Source organism: Amblyomma maculatum, chromosome 1 (genome assembly GCF_055883805.1).
Source record: "Amblyomma maculatum isolate TAMU_Amacu chromosome 1, ASM5588380v1, whole genome shotgun sequence".
Taxonomy (NCBI): domain Eukaryota; kingdom Metazoa; phylum Arthropoda; class Arachnida; order Ixodida; family Ixodidae; genus Amblyomma; species Amblyomma maculatum.
In genome coordinates this window covers 229,008,085-229,024,110 of record NC_139344.1, presented here as the reverse complement: position 1 = coordinate 229,024,110, position 16,026 = coordinate 229,008,085, and the positions used below count along the sequence as shown (strand labels likewise).

General features: G+C 46.8%; 1 protein-coding gene and 1 pseudogene across 1 annotated transcript in view; one reads left to right on the top strand and one right to left on the bottom strand.

Moving 5' to 3' along the window:
* The window catches only part of Cbp53E (Calbindin 53E), a 196,455-nt gene that overhangs the window by 54,355 nt on the left and 126,074 nt on the right, over window positions 1–16,026 (bottom strand). Inside the window, exon 2 of the mRNA XM_084590480.1 lies at window positions 11,706–11,791. Within this exon, the coding sequence (XP_084446606.1) occupies window positions 11,706–11,791 (86 nt within the window). The remainder of the gene's footprint in view (window positions 1–11,705; window positions 11,792–16,026) is intronic.
* On the top strand, window positions 13,730–14,291 carry LOC146205845 (programmed cell death protein 6 pseudogene; annotated as a pseudogene).

Here is a 16,026-nt window from a genome sequence, read left to right as displayed (position 1 = left end):
GAAAAATAGGAACGAAAAATAAAACGAGGTAGACTGAGATGAAAATAGCAGTTCGTATACGGCATCGGCTGCCGAGAAAACGTCGTGCTGATAAAGCTTCCGCCCCCCCAGCCGGTCGGTATTGTCTCGAGCGCTTTTCCAGTTGGCAGAACTGTCGAAATGAAACTCGCTTATCCAAGGCGAGCGCGCTGTTGTAGGTGCAGGGTCTGTGTGGTGCGCAGCAAACGCACGCTCGCTGGCGTGGAATGCGCTCGGTGCCTGGGAGGAGCGGCCGCTTTGCCGCGCGAAGAGGCGCGCTCAGAATGCTCTCCACGCCGCCGGCCAGCACGTTCGAGGGCTCGCGCTTGCTCGCTTCTGTCGCTTCGCTACCGTGCGCTGCGACCTCGTCGGATAAAGGAGAAAAAAGGGGCGCCTGGTCGTCCACGGCTTCCGGAGCGGTATCTGCCCCTGGGCGATCCGCTTCCGGCGGGGCTAGCTGTCTCCCCGCCAGAGTAGGCCGAACGCTGTGCTCCCTACTGGAGTGGATGGAGGTCTGTTCCGGTGGTTGATTCGTTCTCGCGTGATGCGCCATACGCTTTTCGGCACTGCGACGGGATTTTCATTTCGCCACCCCGCAAAGCTCTCGTGTTGGTCGAACGGTGGAGCCGCTATGGCGCAGGTGCGCCGATGTTTTAAGCCAGTTTCACCGGTGCCGAAACATTACATTGACGTCATAGCCGCGGACCTATTGCACGTGAAACCCTCGCTCTCTCACTCAAAATGTATTCCTGTCCACAGTAGGCGTACAGGGAGATATGGCAGCTCTCGGCTGTCAGCCCTCTGGCTAAGGATGACAGCAGGCATTGCTTCTGGTTCACTCGCTTCTCTTTCGATACGTTGCGCGGCGGAGACGTGGAGGCGTGTGTGAACGACGGAAAGTTCGGAAACAAAGTTTGGTTCCAAAGGGTTATGCAATATCTCGGAGATTCTGCTGCAGAGTAACGTGTGGGTACCTTGACAGCTGGGAGCAGCGAGGCGATATGCTGCTCAAGCCTGCAAGTTGGAATGAAAGGGAAAGTCGCTCACGCAGCATTAATGTCGCATGCAGCATAGCGGGCGGTGCCATGACGTTTCTTTGACTTTTTTTTGTTTACTGCGCGTTAATGCCGCTTGCGGAGTATAGACGTTGCGGTGAGAAAAAGAATTTAGAAAGACGATCCTCTGAGTCCTAACTGTGTTGCCGTAGACGCTGTTTCATTAACGAAAGGAAGTAAGAAACTTGTGGTCGGCCTGAAATAAAAAATGCCATCTGAACCAGGCAGCAATCTTCCTTTCTTATTCCCTTGTCTACCCTTGACGAAATAACGAAATGAAACTGTGACATTCAGCGAGGGCGCATTTTGTTAGAAAAAGGCGGCTAGCACGCGCACGGTTTTGCAGCCACATAAACCACAGTGTTACTCATAGTTTACGCCTCTACCCAGCACCGCACTGAAGCACCGCACTGAAGTTTCACCACCATCTCAGGTGGTGGAACTGGATGCGAAGTTTGCGGATTTGTAACAGTTTCCCGTTCTATGCGTCATCAATGTATAAAAGCAAACTAGAGGAGATGGTCTTCCAGTGTTGTCAGTTGATTTCCTCCGTGATTTGTTGGCACGAACAACGCCATTGTAGTTAGATAGCAAAGTTTAAGACCGGTCAGCTCACCCTAAGACAACGGACTCAATCTTTAATGCTAAACACCTCTCCGTACCCTTGTGCCCGCTGTAGCCTATCCACTTGGCTCATGCTCGAAGGCACCTACAACGACGACCCGTTTAGTGCTATTTTGCGAACAGGATGACGTGAAAAGAGCAGGGTACCGCTGCTCCAGTCTGGCGTCCGTCCGTCCCGTAGCAGCAGCGAATCCTCACTACGGATTGTTCGCCTCATCGCCAGGCCTTCTAAACAGACCAGAAATAATTAAAAAGAAAAAAAAAACAACAACAACGGCGTTACCCCCTCCCTTCTACCCCCGCTCTTTTTCTTTCTTTCCCGTGCAATAATGAGCAATTTCTTGTTCGCCAGTTCTCTTTCCCACCCTGCCTTCCCTTCCCCTCTGCATTGGAAAATGAGATACCCCCAAGTCGTTTTTTGATTGGCCCAGGGCTATCGGCGCAAACATAGGGGTGCTGCCGGGTAGGTGAACAGTTTGTCGCTTTCGTCGGGGCTTGGGGAAACCTGACGGGAGGCGTATGGAAAGCTCGCTCGTGCAGTTGCGTTCTCTTTCAGCTCCTGCGCTCACCCTGAAGCGTGAGCCATTTGTTTTTCCTGGGCTCTTTTTATCCAGTACGGTTCCACTTAAATGGTTTCGTCTGTATGTCCACTGAATTGTTTTCGCTATCGAGCAGCCAATAAGGTCCTGTACAAGAACCATGCTCTAAGGCTCTAAGTAGGAAACTGTTCCACGCAAGCCCCAATCATTCCTTGACCCTACCTGTGTCCTTGACCTTTACTGGCTTCCAGGAATCTCGTCTTCCTGTGGACACCCATTCAATGTGTACTTTTGTCAGTAGCTGCTTTTTCATGAAACTTCTCGAGATTAAAAATTATAGAATCAAACTAAAGCTAACTAGAAAAAGTCATGCGAGGGATACATTTGCAAAAAAAAAAAAAATAAAAATAAAAACGATGCAACGATATCAGCTCATCGAACTGAACACCACTCCGTAGCGCAGCGCAGAAACTTGCTGTGAAGAAACGTACTGCGTTAAGATATGTATTGTGATATTTCCAATATTGTTCTTGACTAGTGGCTAGGAAAAGGAGAAGCCAGTGGAAGAGAGGAATTCTCCGCGAAAGAAAAGCTCTTGGAAACAAGCGCGTCTCATTTTCTTGGGGAATGAGGTGAAGACAGAATCGGCTTTCTTCTTATCTAAACGTCTTCTGCTGACGGTGCTTGGGGCATAAGAGACATAGCCCGGGTTTCTGGCAAAAGAGAATGAAAACGCATTCTTACGCTCAAGGGGGTTATCAACGGCGCACGTCTGGAGAAATGCCAATGAGCGGTGCGGCTACACGATGCCAATGGTGTTTTGTCTGGCACGGGACCATGACCATAAAGCTTCCCGAGTGGGCCGCTCGGTAGCTGGCCGAAGAAAGTGCGCAGTCGGTATCACTGACGAGCGCGGCAGCTTCACAAAAAGCGTTTCACTGCCGTATTGCTGGCGTCCCTTCGTGAGATGGCATTCAAGACCTCAATGAGTGCAGTCAATGACGTTTTTCCTTGTCTTGAGTTGCAGCGCATCGGTCGGCTCTAAGCTGCACAAGCAATATAACGCCCCAGTTTCTCTCTCGTCTCTTGCGTTTTTTTTTCTTTGTATGCGTTTCTGCAGTTTTACTCTCATATTTTGTGTTGGCGCATTTCTGTAGAGGGTCTTATTTCGCGAGGGCTGGCTTCGAACAGGTTACCTGATGCCGCTTTGTATGAAGGTGATTTGGGACCAGACGCTGGGCTTAAAGAAACCGCAGACTTCGGAATTTCGCCTATATAAAGATTCTTGCTGTTGTTAAGGTGCTTGGTACTTTGAATCGGTCGAGTGGTACTTGGCGTTTTATGCTCCGACGTCGCAAGGGTCGGCTGAGCCGAACCGCTGGACCGCCACGAAATGACCTTTTTCTGAACGTGTTTTACATAGCCTGCGCGAAACGCCTTGGCTCTTCAAGTTATTCCAACGCATAGAACCTGGCATGGGAAGCAGCCACCGACAAGTATAGTGCGTAATGGAGCGGAAACTATGAGTTCAAGCTTAAGGCTTCCATAAGTGCACAGCACATACCAGCCAGGTTCACCGGGACGGGAAGGCATTAAGGAAATCTGAAGATAGAAGGGAGGTAAAAGTCTTGGCAACCCAAGGATGCAATATCTAAGGCGGTTTTGATGGCTGCCTTATTCAGAACGGAACAGAAGCCGCATTCTTCCTGTGCCGCACCCCTTATGCATTTCCAGCTCACCAGTATGTTACTATTAGTGTTGCGAGATATTCAAAGTGGCAAATGCCACCCTCTTTCTCTCCACTATTTCATTCATTCATTCATTCATTCATTCATTCATTCATTCATTCATTCATTCATTCATTCATTCATTCATTCATTCATTCATTCATTCATTCATTCATTCATTCATTCATTCATTGCCTCCCTCTATATGCATCTCATGTGACCCTATCAAATCCCGTTTACATCTGTTCGCATGCGCTCCGCGGAGAAAGAGTTTCGGACACCTATATGGAAAATGCGCGGATGAATGCATGTCTGCTCATCTCGCCACTACGGAAGTCGTTATCTAGTGTTTACAACATGATTACGGTACGTGAAATCACTCTTCGAGCTTGGAGAATATGTCGCATTCACAAATACAGCACATCTTTGACGTACTGTCACATATCCAACGTTTCATCTGTTAACGTCAGCTGGTGGTCACGCGGAACTCGTGAAAAATTGTCATTCTAATGAATTCCACTCAAAGCCTTCATTATAAATTATAATAATTCGAAATAGCCTTCGGAAGCAAAATACTGCCGACAAGCGGTAGTTAATGCTTTAATGCAAGAAGAGAAAACCTCATACAGCCCCGCGTACACACACGGCTAGCCTGAGCGACCATTGAATAAGCATTGATGCTGTAGACTGCATCAATGCTTATGACGCCATCGTGTCGGGGAGCTCGCGGGAAAACTTCACTGTCAGTCGACTGACCTTCCAGGTAGTTTTGGCGCTAGATCAGAAACTTTGATCCAAACCCTGGAGAGTTCCCCGGAGATTTTTGTTCCGGTCGTATATTTGCATAAAGTCATCGAAAATCGCGAAACCTGGCAGGTGTGACTACGCGCTCGCTAGACAACGTCATATGCCTGGAAGCCGTGTGCTGCCGCTAGTTGCCTCCAAATGACTGCAAACCGCTTGCGAGAAAGAGTCCACTGGAACTTGAATTTGCTGGGCATGCAATGTTGGGCGTTCTGTTACGGTAACAAAAAGACGTTCGATTTGTGCTAATCACTACTAACACTGGGAGAAAAAAAGACATGATTTTAAGGATAAAATACGTTGCCGTACCGTCAAGTCGATCTACATTCGGCGTTTTTCTAATATATAGAGAGAAAACTTAAATGAAAGGCGTTTATACCCATCTTATAAACTAAAGTCAACCGTTAGAAGTGTCCACATATTTTGTAGGTATAGAAAACGGAGCATATTAACTTTCCATTAAACCAATTTATAATTGCTGGGGTAAATTTCATTTCTACGGCAGCGCACAATGGGTTTAGTGCACGAGCACTTTTCGCTCCACATCAAAGTGTCGGTCCACAGTCCCCGCACAAGGTCCAAGCCATGGTCCAAAACAGCGAGCCACATGTGCTATCGGGCGCTGAACTGTAAAACTGGCATCTGCAGCGATCTCTACCGGAATGTTTCATGCAAAAAAGAAATGACGCAATTCATGGGCTGTTCAATTTCTTTGGGTGCAAAATGATTTTAAGTATAGGAATGATAAAATCTTATTCTTGAGACAGGTTGGAGACGAAGAAGAGTGGAGAACAATATATTAATCGCAATATTTTCTCAAAAGGTGCCATAAAACACGTTTTTCCCATGATATAAAAACATATGGCATAAAAATAACTTGATGCCCCCCCCCCCCCCCCTCTTTTCCCAAATATTGCTTTTGAAGAGGAATATTGGAAGGGAGATATGAGAGGTGGAATTAAGATTCCTCTGCTGCTTTTCACTTTAGGTCGCGCTACCGTCAAAGCCTAGAGCGATGCTATGTTCACCGCGGCCATTGCTCTTCGTTGCATATTAATGCATTATGCATTCTACGGGAGCCAAAAACTGTTTAAAAAAAAGGGAGCCAATGTTCAGCACCTGCAAATAAGAGAGAGTTTTACTATAGTCTTAGCGGGAAATTGGAATTAACAAAAATTATGTTAGCGCACCGCACACAGCATAGAGGCAAAATGCTCTTTATCATTGGGGGTTACTGCAGCTGAGTAGTTGCTAAAATATTATATATCAGAGTCTTTTAGAGCCAATAAACACAGTAACACCCATATCCGCTATCAAAAACCCCAAGCTATGCCTCGGCAAATAAAATTATGTGCAAAAAGCAGCATAAACCTAGTAGCGCCATCTATTTAAACAAATGCAAAGTAAAAACCGCTAGAACAAGTATATATTCTTTTAGATGAGATGCAGTGCTGGAAATGTTTCTATGAACTTATTCTAAAATGTCGTATTAAATTGTTGAAATGAATAAAACACCCTCGCTAAGCTCCAAACCGATTTCTGTTTTGTTCCTACCAGTTGTGCACCTTTCGCAATCGTCGCAGACGGTAACATAGTTGACGGAGGCCCCATTAGGCTGTGGCGGGCCAGAATCGCGAAATTATTTCAAAGACTGTACTGAATTACAGCCTCAACTTGTTCGTCGAAGCAAGGTCACTCATAACGCGGCGTTAGCGTTCAACGTTAGCGTTCTGCACCTGTGCACTTTACTATTCCGCTATAAGCACGCAATCACGCAAAGCCCGCTATACTAAAGCTTTCTAATGGAATTTGAAAAGATGCGCTGCTTAGGCAGACAGGGATGTGTTAAAGAGACGGACAGAGACGTTACTGAGTGCGGCCTTCCCTTCTTACTAACAATACCCAACCCAAGTATTTGTAATTTGATTCGTTGCTGATAATTTGATTTTCCATAATGTACCTATTAGAAATCGTGTTGAATTTCTCGTAAAGTTAACTTGAGCACACTTTTTACTGTTCAAAAACAAGCGCTTTTGCCAAAAACACTCTTCTGTATACGACAGACACCATCCTGAGGATGTGTACACCGCGTCTCATTGGTGATAACGGAATGCAGAACACTATAATCGGCATACAATTACGTTTTAGAGGTTATTCCATTTGAAATGTCTGCTAAAAATAAGGAAGAGGAAAGTGCCCAGCTCTGTGCTGGGCCCCAGGAGGATGTAACTGAATCTTAACTCGAGGAAGTACCATTTAAGACTATCTTCTATTTCCATAACGGTTAGATATAGTTTGTAATCTAAGCGGGAGCAGTTTCATTAATGTTTAGGTTCTGAAGCCTCTGCATTATTACCGGGCGCGAGACAGTATCGACTGCTTTCTGAAACTATAAAAATAAATAGCCAACCTAATCTTTACCATCGATAACTGCAGTATATCATAATAAAGTTTTATAAATTGTATAGTGAATGAAAAACCTATTCCGAATACACGTTGAATGGGGTTGAGAACGCATTGGCCATTGAGTTTACCTGAATGTGCGGCCTGATGTGGCTTGAATAGTGGCCGCAATGAATCGTTAGCAGCGTGCATACTTACAATATGAACAATGGCGCTTCTTGAAAGTGGACACCATGCACTATCGGAAGCGGTGTTAGCATCGCCCGGTTTGCGCTTTTCCCCTTTGCTCTCTAAAACGGGTATCCACACAGCACTGTATGAGAAAGACCATGCACTTATAGCCGCATAACCGCTGCAGTTCATCAGTTGCGTGAATGGCGAAGCTATCTTCGCAGCTGCAGCCTCTATTACGGTGTTCAGCGAAGCGATAAGTACACACCCCTCTCACTGCCGAACTACACCTCATGATTATATGCACGACTTTTTTTATTTGTTTATTCGGCAATGATTTTCATATCGATCGCACACTCCCTTACCTTCAGCGCGCGATTGTTTCGCCCCGCCCTGTGCAGAGTTTTCGTTCGTGATGCCGCAGTTGACTAGCAACCGAACTGTGCCGTGCCGCTTCATGTGGCGTTTCGAAATATAATAGCGAGGATACATTCAATAATTAAGCTCCAAAAAAGGTCAGCTCAGTGCCTTACTCGTGCGCGTGAAGTGTGAGCTTCACGCATTGCGTATAGATACTAAAAGGAACTAAATAAGTGGCACTACACCGCATGCTCTGCCTAAAGCGTGTCGTCTATGAATGAGTAGCCCGTTATTTTTCTTATCGGGCCCTGAGGCGGTTTTTCTGAGCCGGGTGGAAATCTTTCGGGTGAGCAGTCTTTTCCCTGCGGCTTCCCTCCCGTTTCATGCGATGAGTTTCGACCCTCTCCTCTCAGATCGTTCACTCGCAGCGTAGCAGAGGTATAGCACTGCATTGGTATTCTGACGTCATAAAGAGGGAAATAAAGGTTTGGTTTTATGGGGGTATAACGCCCCAAAGCGACTCAGACAATGAGAGACGCGTAGGAAAGAAAGAATCAATTACGTCTTCCACAAAAAGGATATCATAATTGTAATAGATTGATTAGCGTACGTGTTGGGCGAATTTGTTGGAGGTACTCACAACCTGTCCTTGGATTTTTTATTAGCTCAAGCAGCGCCGGGAATAGTACGCAATCTTGACGAGGAACAGTCCTGTGAGTATGAAGGAATCTCTTCTTTGCTCAAAACGCCGATTGACAGAACGCATACGTCTTGAGCCTAAAAATGACCGGATTATTTTGATCACACGCGCGTAAAATGATTCGAACACAGATGGGGAAATATGGTGCACTTTTTGAGCCGTGCAGTTATAGTACCCTAACTACCCTAACTGGAAGGAAGGAAGGAAGGAAGGAAGGAAGGAAGGAAGGAAGGAAGGAAGGAAGGAAGGAAGGAAGGAAGGAAGGAAGGAAGGAAGGAAGGAAGGAAGGAAGGAGAGAAGGAAGGAGGGAAGGAAGGAAGGAAGGAAGGAAGGAAGGAAGGAAGGAAGGAAGGAAGGAAGGAAGGAAGGAAGGAAGGAAGGAAGGAAGGAAGGAAGGAAGGAAGGAAGGAAGGAAGGAACTCGACGACTGTGCCTAAGGATGCGGGATCGAATCCCGGCCTCGGCGGCCGCTTTTTTATGGAGGCGAAAAGCAAGGCGCCCGTGCGCTGTGCGATGTCAGTGCACGTTAAAGAACCCGAGGTGGTCGAAATTTTCGGAGCCCTCAAGAAAGAAAGAAAGGAAAAAAAAAAGGACGAAAAAGAAACGATGAACGAACGAATGAACGTAAAAAGACGGCGAAGTAATTTACCCTTTTTGTTTTCTCTGCATCATGAGGGCTGCTCCTGGACGAGGTATTTCTCTACTAGAAGGAACGCGAAGCTATTTTTACCTCTTTATCGGCACACGTGTATGCTGTGGAGAGAAAAAAAAAAAAAAACGATTTTCTTCCGTCACAGTTGTGAGGCCGAACGAACCGAACGTTCCCTTTGCTGGTTGGCGCTTTTGCCGTGGTGTAGTCCAATCGAACAAGAAGAGAATGAAAACTTATATTACGCCCGCTGTGGAACTTCGCGCTGAGACCGAGCGATACCGCGTACTTAAGAGCAACGTCGTTGGAGTTAGGTTGGTTAAGAGCTGTCGCTCTACGAAATCCTTCTACTTCCGTCTTTATCAAAAGCGTATTAACGAGTGCAGCTGGGACCCTCTTCGCAGTGTGGAAATGTCATAGGAAGTTTTTCATCGAATGATTGGTTTAAAATCGCCGAGCTAGCTTCCTTTTTTTCTTTTGCGATGGCCCAGGTTTGAAAATTGGCTGGAGACAGTTTTGTCCCCGGGACAAACGAGTGATATACATGGTGTTGACGTCCCTTCGTGTACAAAGAAGCAAAACGGTAAATGAAGACGATGTAAAGAAAACGCACAGAAAAAGGTTAAATGGGGCACCAATACTTGTAGCGACGAACATTTTTGCCCACCACCAATAGCTCCGTCTCAGTGCGTCTACGAGAGGATTGTTTATTGAGCTGTAGAATCTAGGAAAAGAGATGAAGTTTCATCTTTCATTGTCACTTCATTTTTTTTTGTGCGTAGCGAGTTTTATTATTGGCTTTTTAACGAAAGTGATTTTTCTGATGCATCCAGTCGTTTTTCACATATTATATGGAAAGAACGATCAGCAGACAATTGTTTTGGGACGACTAGCGTGCGGTCAAGATTTTCCCTCAATAAAGAAAGAATGATGTTTGTGCGCAAGTCTGTCGGAAATGAGAACCCTGGTCATGTGTGGGCTTTCCTCCCCCCATCCCCGCACTCACACATAGGCGTCTTAAGTCAAACATACCTCACTTTCGTACATGCAAAGATATTCTTGAACTGGTCAGCAAGGTAGGTTACTGCCAGTACCAATTCAGGCCATCTGCAGTGGGATGCGAAAGTTTCTGGTGTCCGTAACGGTGGGTTATACAAGCCTATACACAATGCCCCAGTAGTTGCATGCTTTGGTATAATTAAATGAAAGCGCAAGATCCCGCAAAACATTGTCCCATTTTGATGCGGCTCACACTGAACCGTCCATTTTTTAAGGCGCCGGAATCGGAGGAAAACAATTGACTACAGCGCCTTTTGCTTTCGGCATGACCCTTGAATCGTAGGCGGGGCCCGAGTCGCTACTCTCTGCCGGTACTGAGGAAGCGTGTTGAAGTTTTACCTCTAATAAATGAGCCGTCTCACGAGGTGTCGGTGCTGCTTTCTGTCGACCTCATTTGGGGCTGCCGGCGGCAGAAATGAGTCATGAGCGCCACCAGCGTAGGCGGGTTGGAGTTCTGCTCGAAGGCGTTCTTTAAAGGGAGAACCATTCAGCGTTTTCCAATGGAGCGCCAGAAAGAAATGGCAGCCCCTTTCTGGGCCTGCATTGCTCATACCACGGCTCTATTTCGCGCTGACGCAGACTGAACACAAAGGAAAACGCTTCCAGGACTAATGGAGGAAGAAAGAAAAAGAAAAAAAACTTGAAACCGCGTTTCGGTTCCACCGAGAGATCGGTTTTAGATGCCATGATTTATGAAGCACCTCAGTATGCCAGTATTCACTGTACCCAACCAAGAGGATATGAATGCCATCCACAGACGTACTCAGATAATCAATGAAGTCTTGTTTGACCCTGAAATGGCGACCGTTTTGGTCTTATTCTTTCGTACACGTCCTTAAAATACAAGAAACGCGCCATTTTAACTGAAATGTTAAGAACTCTTTAAATAGAGGTTAGAGGATGGTCCTGCCCATTTATTTTGTTCGTGAACGTAGAGAGTGATGATGCACTAAAGTATAAATATGGCAACGATCTGACAGATGCGAGTGGCCGCTTCAGTTTTTTAAATTTTAAGCTAGAAAAGTTATCGATATAAAAAAAAAGCAATGCTGGTTGCTCACACGTCGTCTCCGAAAGGAATTCAAAATGGAACAAATGATTGACGGAGTCAAAAGTTTCGAGCATGCTTGTTTGTTTCTTTTCTCGTTTTTCTTCAACTGCTGTTCGTCCTTCGTGGTTGTAGCCATCAAGTTTGCTTTTCTGCAAAACTATCAGAAAAAAAGAAAAAGAAACAGGTGTTATGGGGATACTCCTGTTTGTCCCGAGTACGGCCACCAGTGTTTCGCCAACGGAAGTGCACCTGAATGCAGCAGTGTTTTGCTGGAACTAAGTGATACGCAGGGCGTTGTGGGTAGAAGGAGGGCTCCTTTCAAATCCTCGCGCCCTTTGCTGCGCAAAGCAAACTTCGGCGGCCACGTAAATACATTCTTTTGCGTTTTTTTCACTTCTTTCACATTGTCGTCCTGCACCCTACCCTGCCATGGCTTAGAAGGCACAATTTGACAGGCTACAGATCAAGAATGCTAGCAAAACATAAAAAAAAACAACGACAGCAACAAAGGAAACAACGACGAAAGAGAAAGATTTGGCCTTTACCTCCGGTCCTACATCTGACAGGCTGACGCTGGAAACAAATTCGCGGAGAAAGTTGTCCAGCTCCCGTCCTTCTATGAAGCCGTTGCCTGAAAAGAGAACAAAACGCACAATTCTTTTAGCATTGGCACCGACACGCAGAAAGAGAGAAAGGGCGAAGCCGCATGTCTCGATAATCTGCGTCAGTAATCAATACAGTTTGTTTTATGCGTCTTTTTACTTCTTTTTCGAGACCCATCAGTGGGATGGGCCTCGACAAAAGCGCCAGGGTTAGTGAGAAAACAGAAATGAGCCGACGGTATACGAAACCGAGCGCTACAAATCATTTCATATCCCCTTTCCTCCCTTTTTTCGCAAGATGCCGTGCATTTGCTCGCAGCTGGCCGATTCTTACACTATTCCCGGAATTCCCTTCTGGTGTTTGTGTGTGGTATGGGGTGGTATGTGCCAGTCATATGACGAAAGTAGTGTTTACACGCTAGAGTCTAGCTGCACTCGCGCACACTGCCATGAATCTCCTTGGCTGAAAATCAATTTTTAATCTGGCTCGCAAGAATCGCCTCCCTCGTATGTGGTCGGAGCAGCTGCTTCAATATTGACGTTGAACAGAAAGAAAAAAAAAAAATATTTAACATCTGCGCTCTCTGGAGATGGTTCCCGTGCGACCCAACAACTTTACTATTCAGTGAGCTGTCTCTTTTATTCTTATACTTATTTTGTTTCGCCGTTGATATATTTTCGGTGCAAGGCCTTTCGACACTTTATTTGATGTGTAAACCAGCTGCTTGGATATACCATACCGGCAGGCACACCCTGATTTCTGAGAAATCGTAGGACTTGCTTGCTGACTGACTCAATTTACCGAGGAAAAAGGGACAATGTAAAGGTGTCCTTTTTTTTTTTCTTCCTCCAAATTAAACTTTTTGTTCCTAGCTGACTAGTGAATAGGCATCCATATTGGACCCGTTCGCACATCACTTGCACGGGACACCAAAATGCTTGTCATACAACATTATTGATGCTTACGTGGCCGTTTACTTCTCAGAACAGTAGGCGAATAGAAAAGTCAACACAAAACAAGAATTTGAAATTAAGCTCTCATGACTAATCTATAATGATGTCGAGAGAGCAGCATCATTTCAAAGTGATTTATTATATGTCTTATTCACGCGACAGGAAGAAAGAGAAAAAATCTTCGTCATCTATTGCATTAGATAGCCAAAAGTCCCGCGTGGCTTTCTTTCGCAGCTTAAGTACTTTTCTCAGGGCGCCTGTGCCTGTGAGCGGGTCTATAAAAAAGCGGGCAAGCGCAAAAAACATCTAACAGAACAGGAGTAAAGAGAGAAACGTAGCGGAGTGGCGGGCTACGCAGGCCGAAAGTTCTGACGCGGCGCATAACGCCCACGGCTCGGCTTTGGCCTCAGTGGACATCTAGACGGCGTAGGCGGAGGGCGCCTGTTCTGTGCGCCGGCGTGATGTATGGTCCGCCTGCCTGAAAATTTCCGCTGAGCAAAGAGAGGCACGCGCAGCTGCTGTTTAGCTCGCATCAGCGGGCTGCTTTAGCAGCAGCCCAGCTTCCTCCTCATTTTTGCCGGTTTTCTAAACTTCCTGAGCGCACCGGCAGCACCAGTTTATTCCCGTTCAAGGCCGAGTCTCCCTTGCGTCAAGCCTAACGCGTAAATTTGGCTCTTAAGGGCCAATAAAGGAAAGGAATGCGTGCGAGCTCACTGGGTGTCGTCGAACGTTCGATGGCACGCTGTGATGAAGTACGTAATTTTGTCGCCCGGCTCGCAAGCGATCCTGATTGCTGATTGCCAAAGTGGCGAGATCCCTTTACGTTGTCGTCGTCGGCACGCAAGAATGCCGAATTGGCGTGCCGATCGCGTGAACGATTCTTTTTTTTTTTTTTTTTTTTTTTTTTGTGCAACTTCGCGCACTGCACCCACGCGAGCCTGCATCACGCGCCCGCTGGTGCCGGCGCGCGGCGAAGACGAGGAATCGAGGAGACAGCTTGGGCGAAGGCAGCCATGGCGCACATCGGAGGTCAGCCGTTAAATCAGGCGTCCCTGCGCAACACCTTCCTGGCCGCCGACCAAGGCCACAATGGCGCGATCGACTATCGCGAGCTGCAGATGGCCCTGTCGTCCGGCACCTGGCGGCCATTCAACATGGAGACGGCTAAGATGCTCGTGGCTCTGTTCGATCGGAACCATGACGGCACCATCAACTTCGACGAGTTTAGTGAACTGTACCGCTACGTGACCGACTGGTCTAACGCGTTCCGACACCACGACCCGACCAACGTTGGGACCATGGACATCACCGACATGAGGGCCGCGTACAAGCAGTGCAACTACAATCTCAGCGACCGCTTGCACGCGATGATGATGCGCCGCTTCAATCGCGGCGGAAAGCTCTACTTTGACGAGTTCATCCAGGGCTGCATGTTCATCAAGGGCGCCTCGGACGCCTTTCGCCGCTTCGACCGCCAGAAGAATGGCGTGGTGAACGTCCGCTTTGAGGAGTACCTCGTTATGTTCATCGTGATTCTCGCCTGAGCGCCCCAACCTTCGAGCTGGCCGCGATTACTCGGACAACTAAACCAGAAGTTCGCCGCAAAATTCGTCCTCCACAATAAAGTACGTCAGTCGGCTGCCCCTCCACTTGTGCGTCTCTTCTTGGTTGGTTAAAAAAATTGTAGAGGTTCAACTATCTTTGAACCAAGTTTCACGAGAGTTAGCCATCGTCCGCAGCCGCAGTCGGTGCTGTCGCTTCTATATGGGCTCTCTTCCGCGCTTGGTAAACTTCACGGTAACGGACTTCTCGTTGTTCGATGATCTAGACAGCCAGTCTGGCATGGCTGCGATCTCTTTCTTTTGCTACATGGCGTATATGTGTGGCACATAGATTAAATTAAGGAGCGGAGCAGATGGAACTTGAAGACGACGATGTTCATTGCACAGCGCGAGAATGTGCTGCAGTTTGATCGGCTCTTGCGATAGCATAGTGCTCGCGTGTTTGGACACGACGGTGAAGACGACGATCTTTGCTGCACAACGCGAGATGAAGTAGCGAGCGGCGCACGAGTACGTGGCGCCATCTGTGGAACGTATCAGGTGCTAGGTCCAGGAATAACGCTAAACTCTCAAGTGGACGCAGTACAGCTAACGCTCTAAATACACGGTTCTCAACTGCATAGCTGCTCCGCTGACAACGTGCCAGTGTGAGGCGGCAGAACTTCGCCATGACTGGCTCCTTAAAGTAAAAAATTGAGTTACCGTCTGAATATTTCATTGCTTTAAGAAAAATCACTGTCAACTATTAAATGTCATCCCAGGAATAGACGGCACAATAAAAAACAAGTGAAAGCGAAGACTCCTGAATCGCTTCTCTCGTGTGTTCTTGAAACCTTCGTCTTTAGAAAGCAGCACAAATCGAAAGAACGCACGCGAAATTGTTTATCTTCCTCATCTTTGTGCACTCCTTGGCGTGTATACTGAAGTTGCCATTTATATAGCACACAAGCACGGGTAAACACGAGCCGCCCTTTCGCAGATGCTCAGAACTCGAACATCTGCTGGCAACAAGTTGAGAATTACCCTTTGTTCAGGAATTATCTTCCTTCCTGAGAACGTTTTCACCTGACGCAGTTTTCGGTTTCATCTACAAGTCCTGCGGGTGGCTGAGAGAAGGCAGACATATTGGACTGCTTTACTACGTTATCTCGCCCACAAATATTTACACAGCTGATTGTGAGATATTTTCCAACTCCGGCGTGTACGTTTCTTTCAGACGTTTTTCGTCTTTCCACAAATCCGCTTGCCGGATTAGAAAAGATTTCAGCCGCGCGGCTGTGAGCGCAGAACAGGGAGCTCGTACTTCGTGTCAGCCCGAGGAGAAATTCCAACAAAGGACACATTGCTCTTCTCAAATTCAATCATAACGAAGATAGCAGCTCACTACTTTCCCATGCCGTTTAATTCTTCACACAAGTAACCTGTCTGCATGGATGATTCCTTATTTTCTGTCGTATAATGTTTAAATAATTACAAACAAAACAATTGATCTTCCAAGTGCTCGACATTTCCAGTCAATATTTTACTGGTTGGAGACGCGAATAACAGTGCGATCGAGCTGCACTCACTCAGGGTAATTCGTAAAGGACTCGTCAAGAGTGACAGCTGTCTCTCTTTCGTGTATTTTTTACGGTGGCAATTCACGACACTGCGGACCCAACAGAAGCTGAAGCACAACAGGGACACGCAAAATCTGCCGTACTTATGTCGCGGGTGCCCATCTTTAAATCTTGGAGATGGAATAAAGG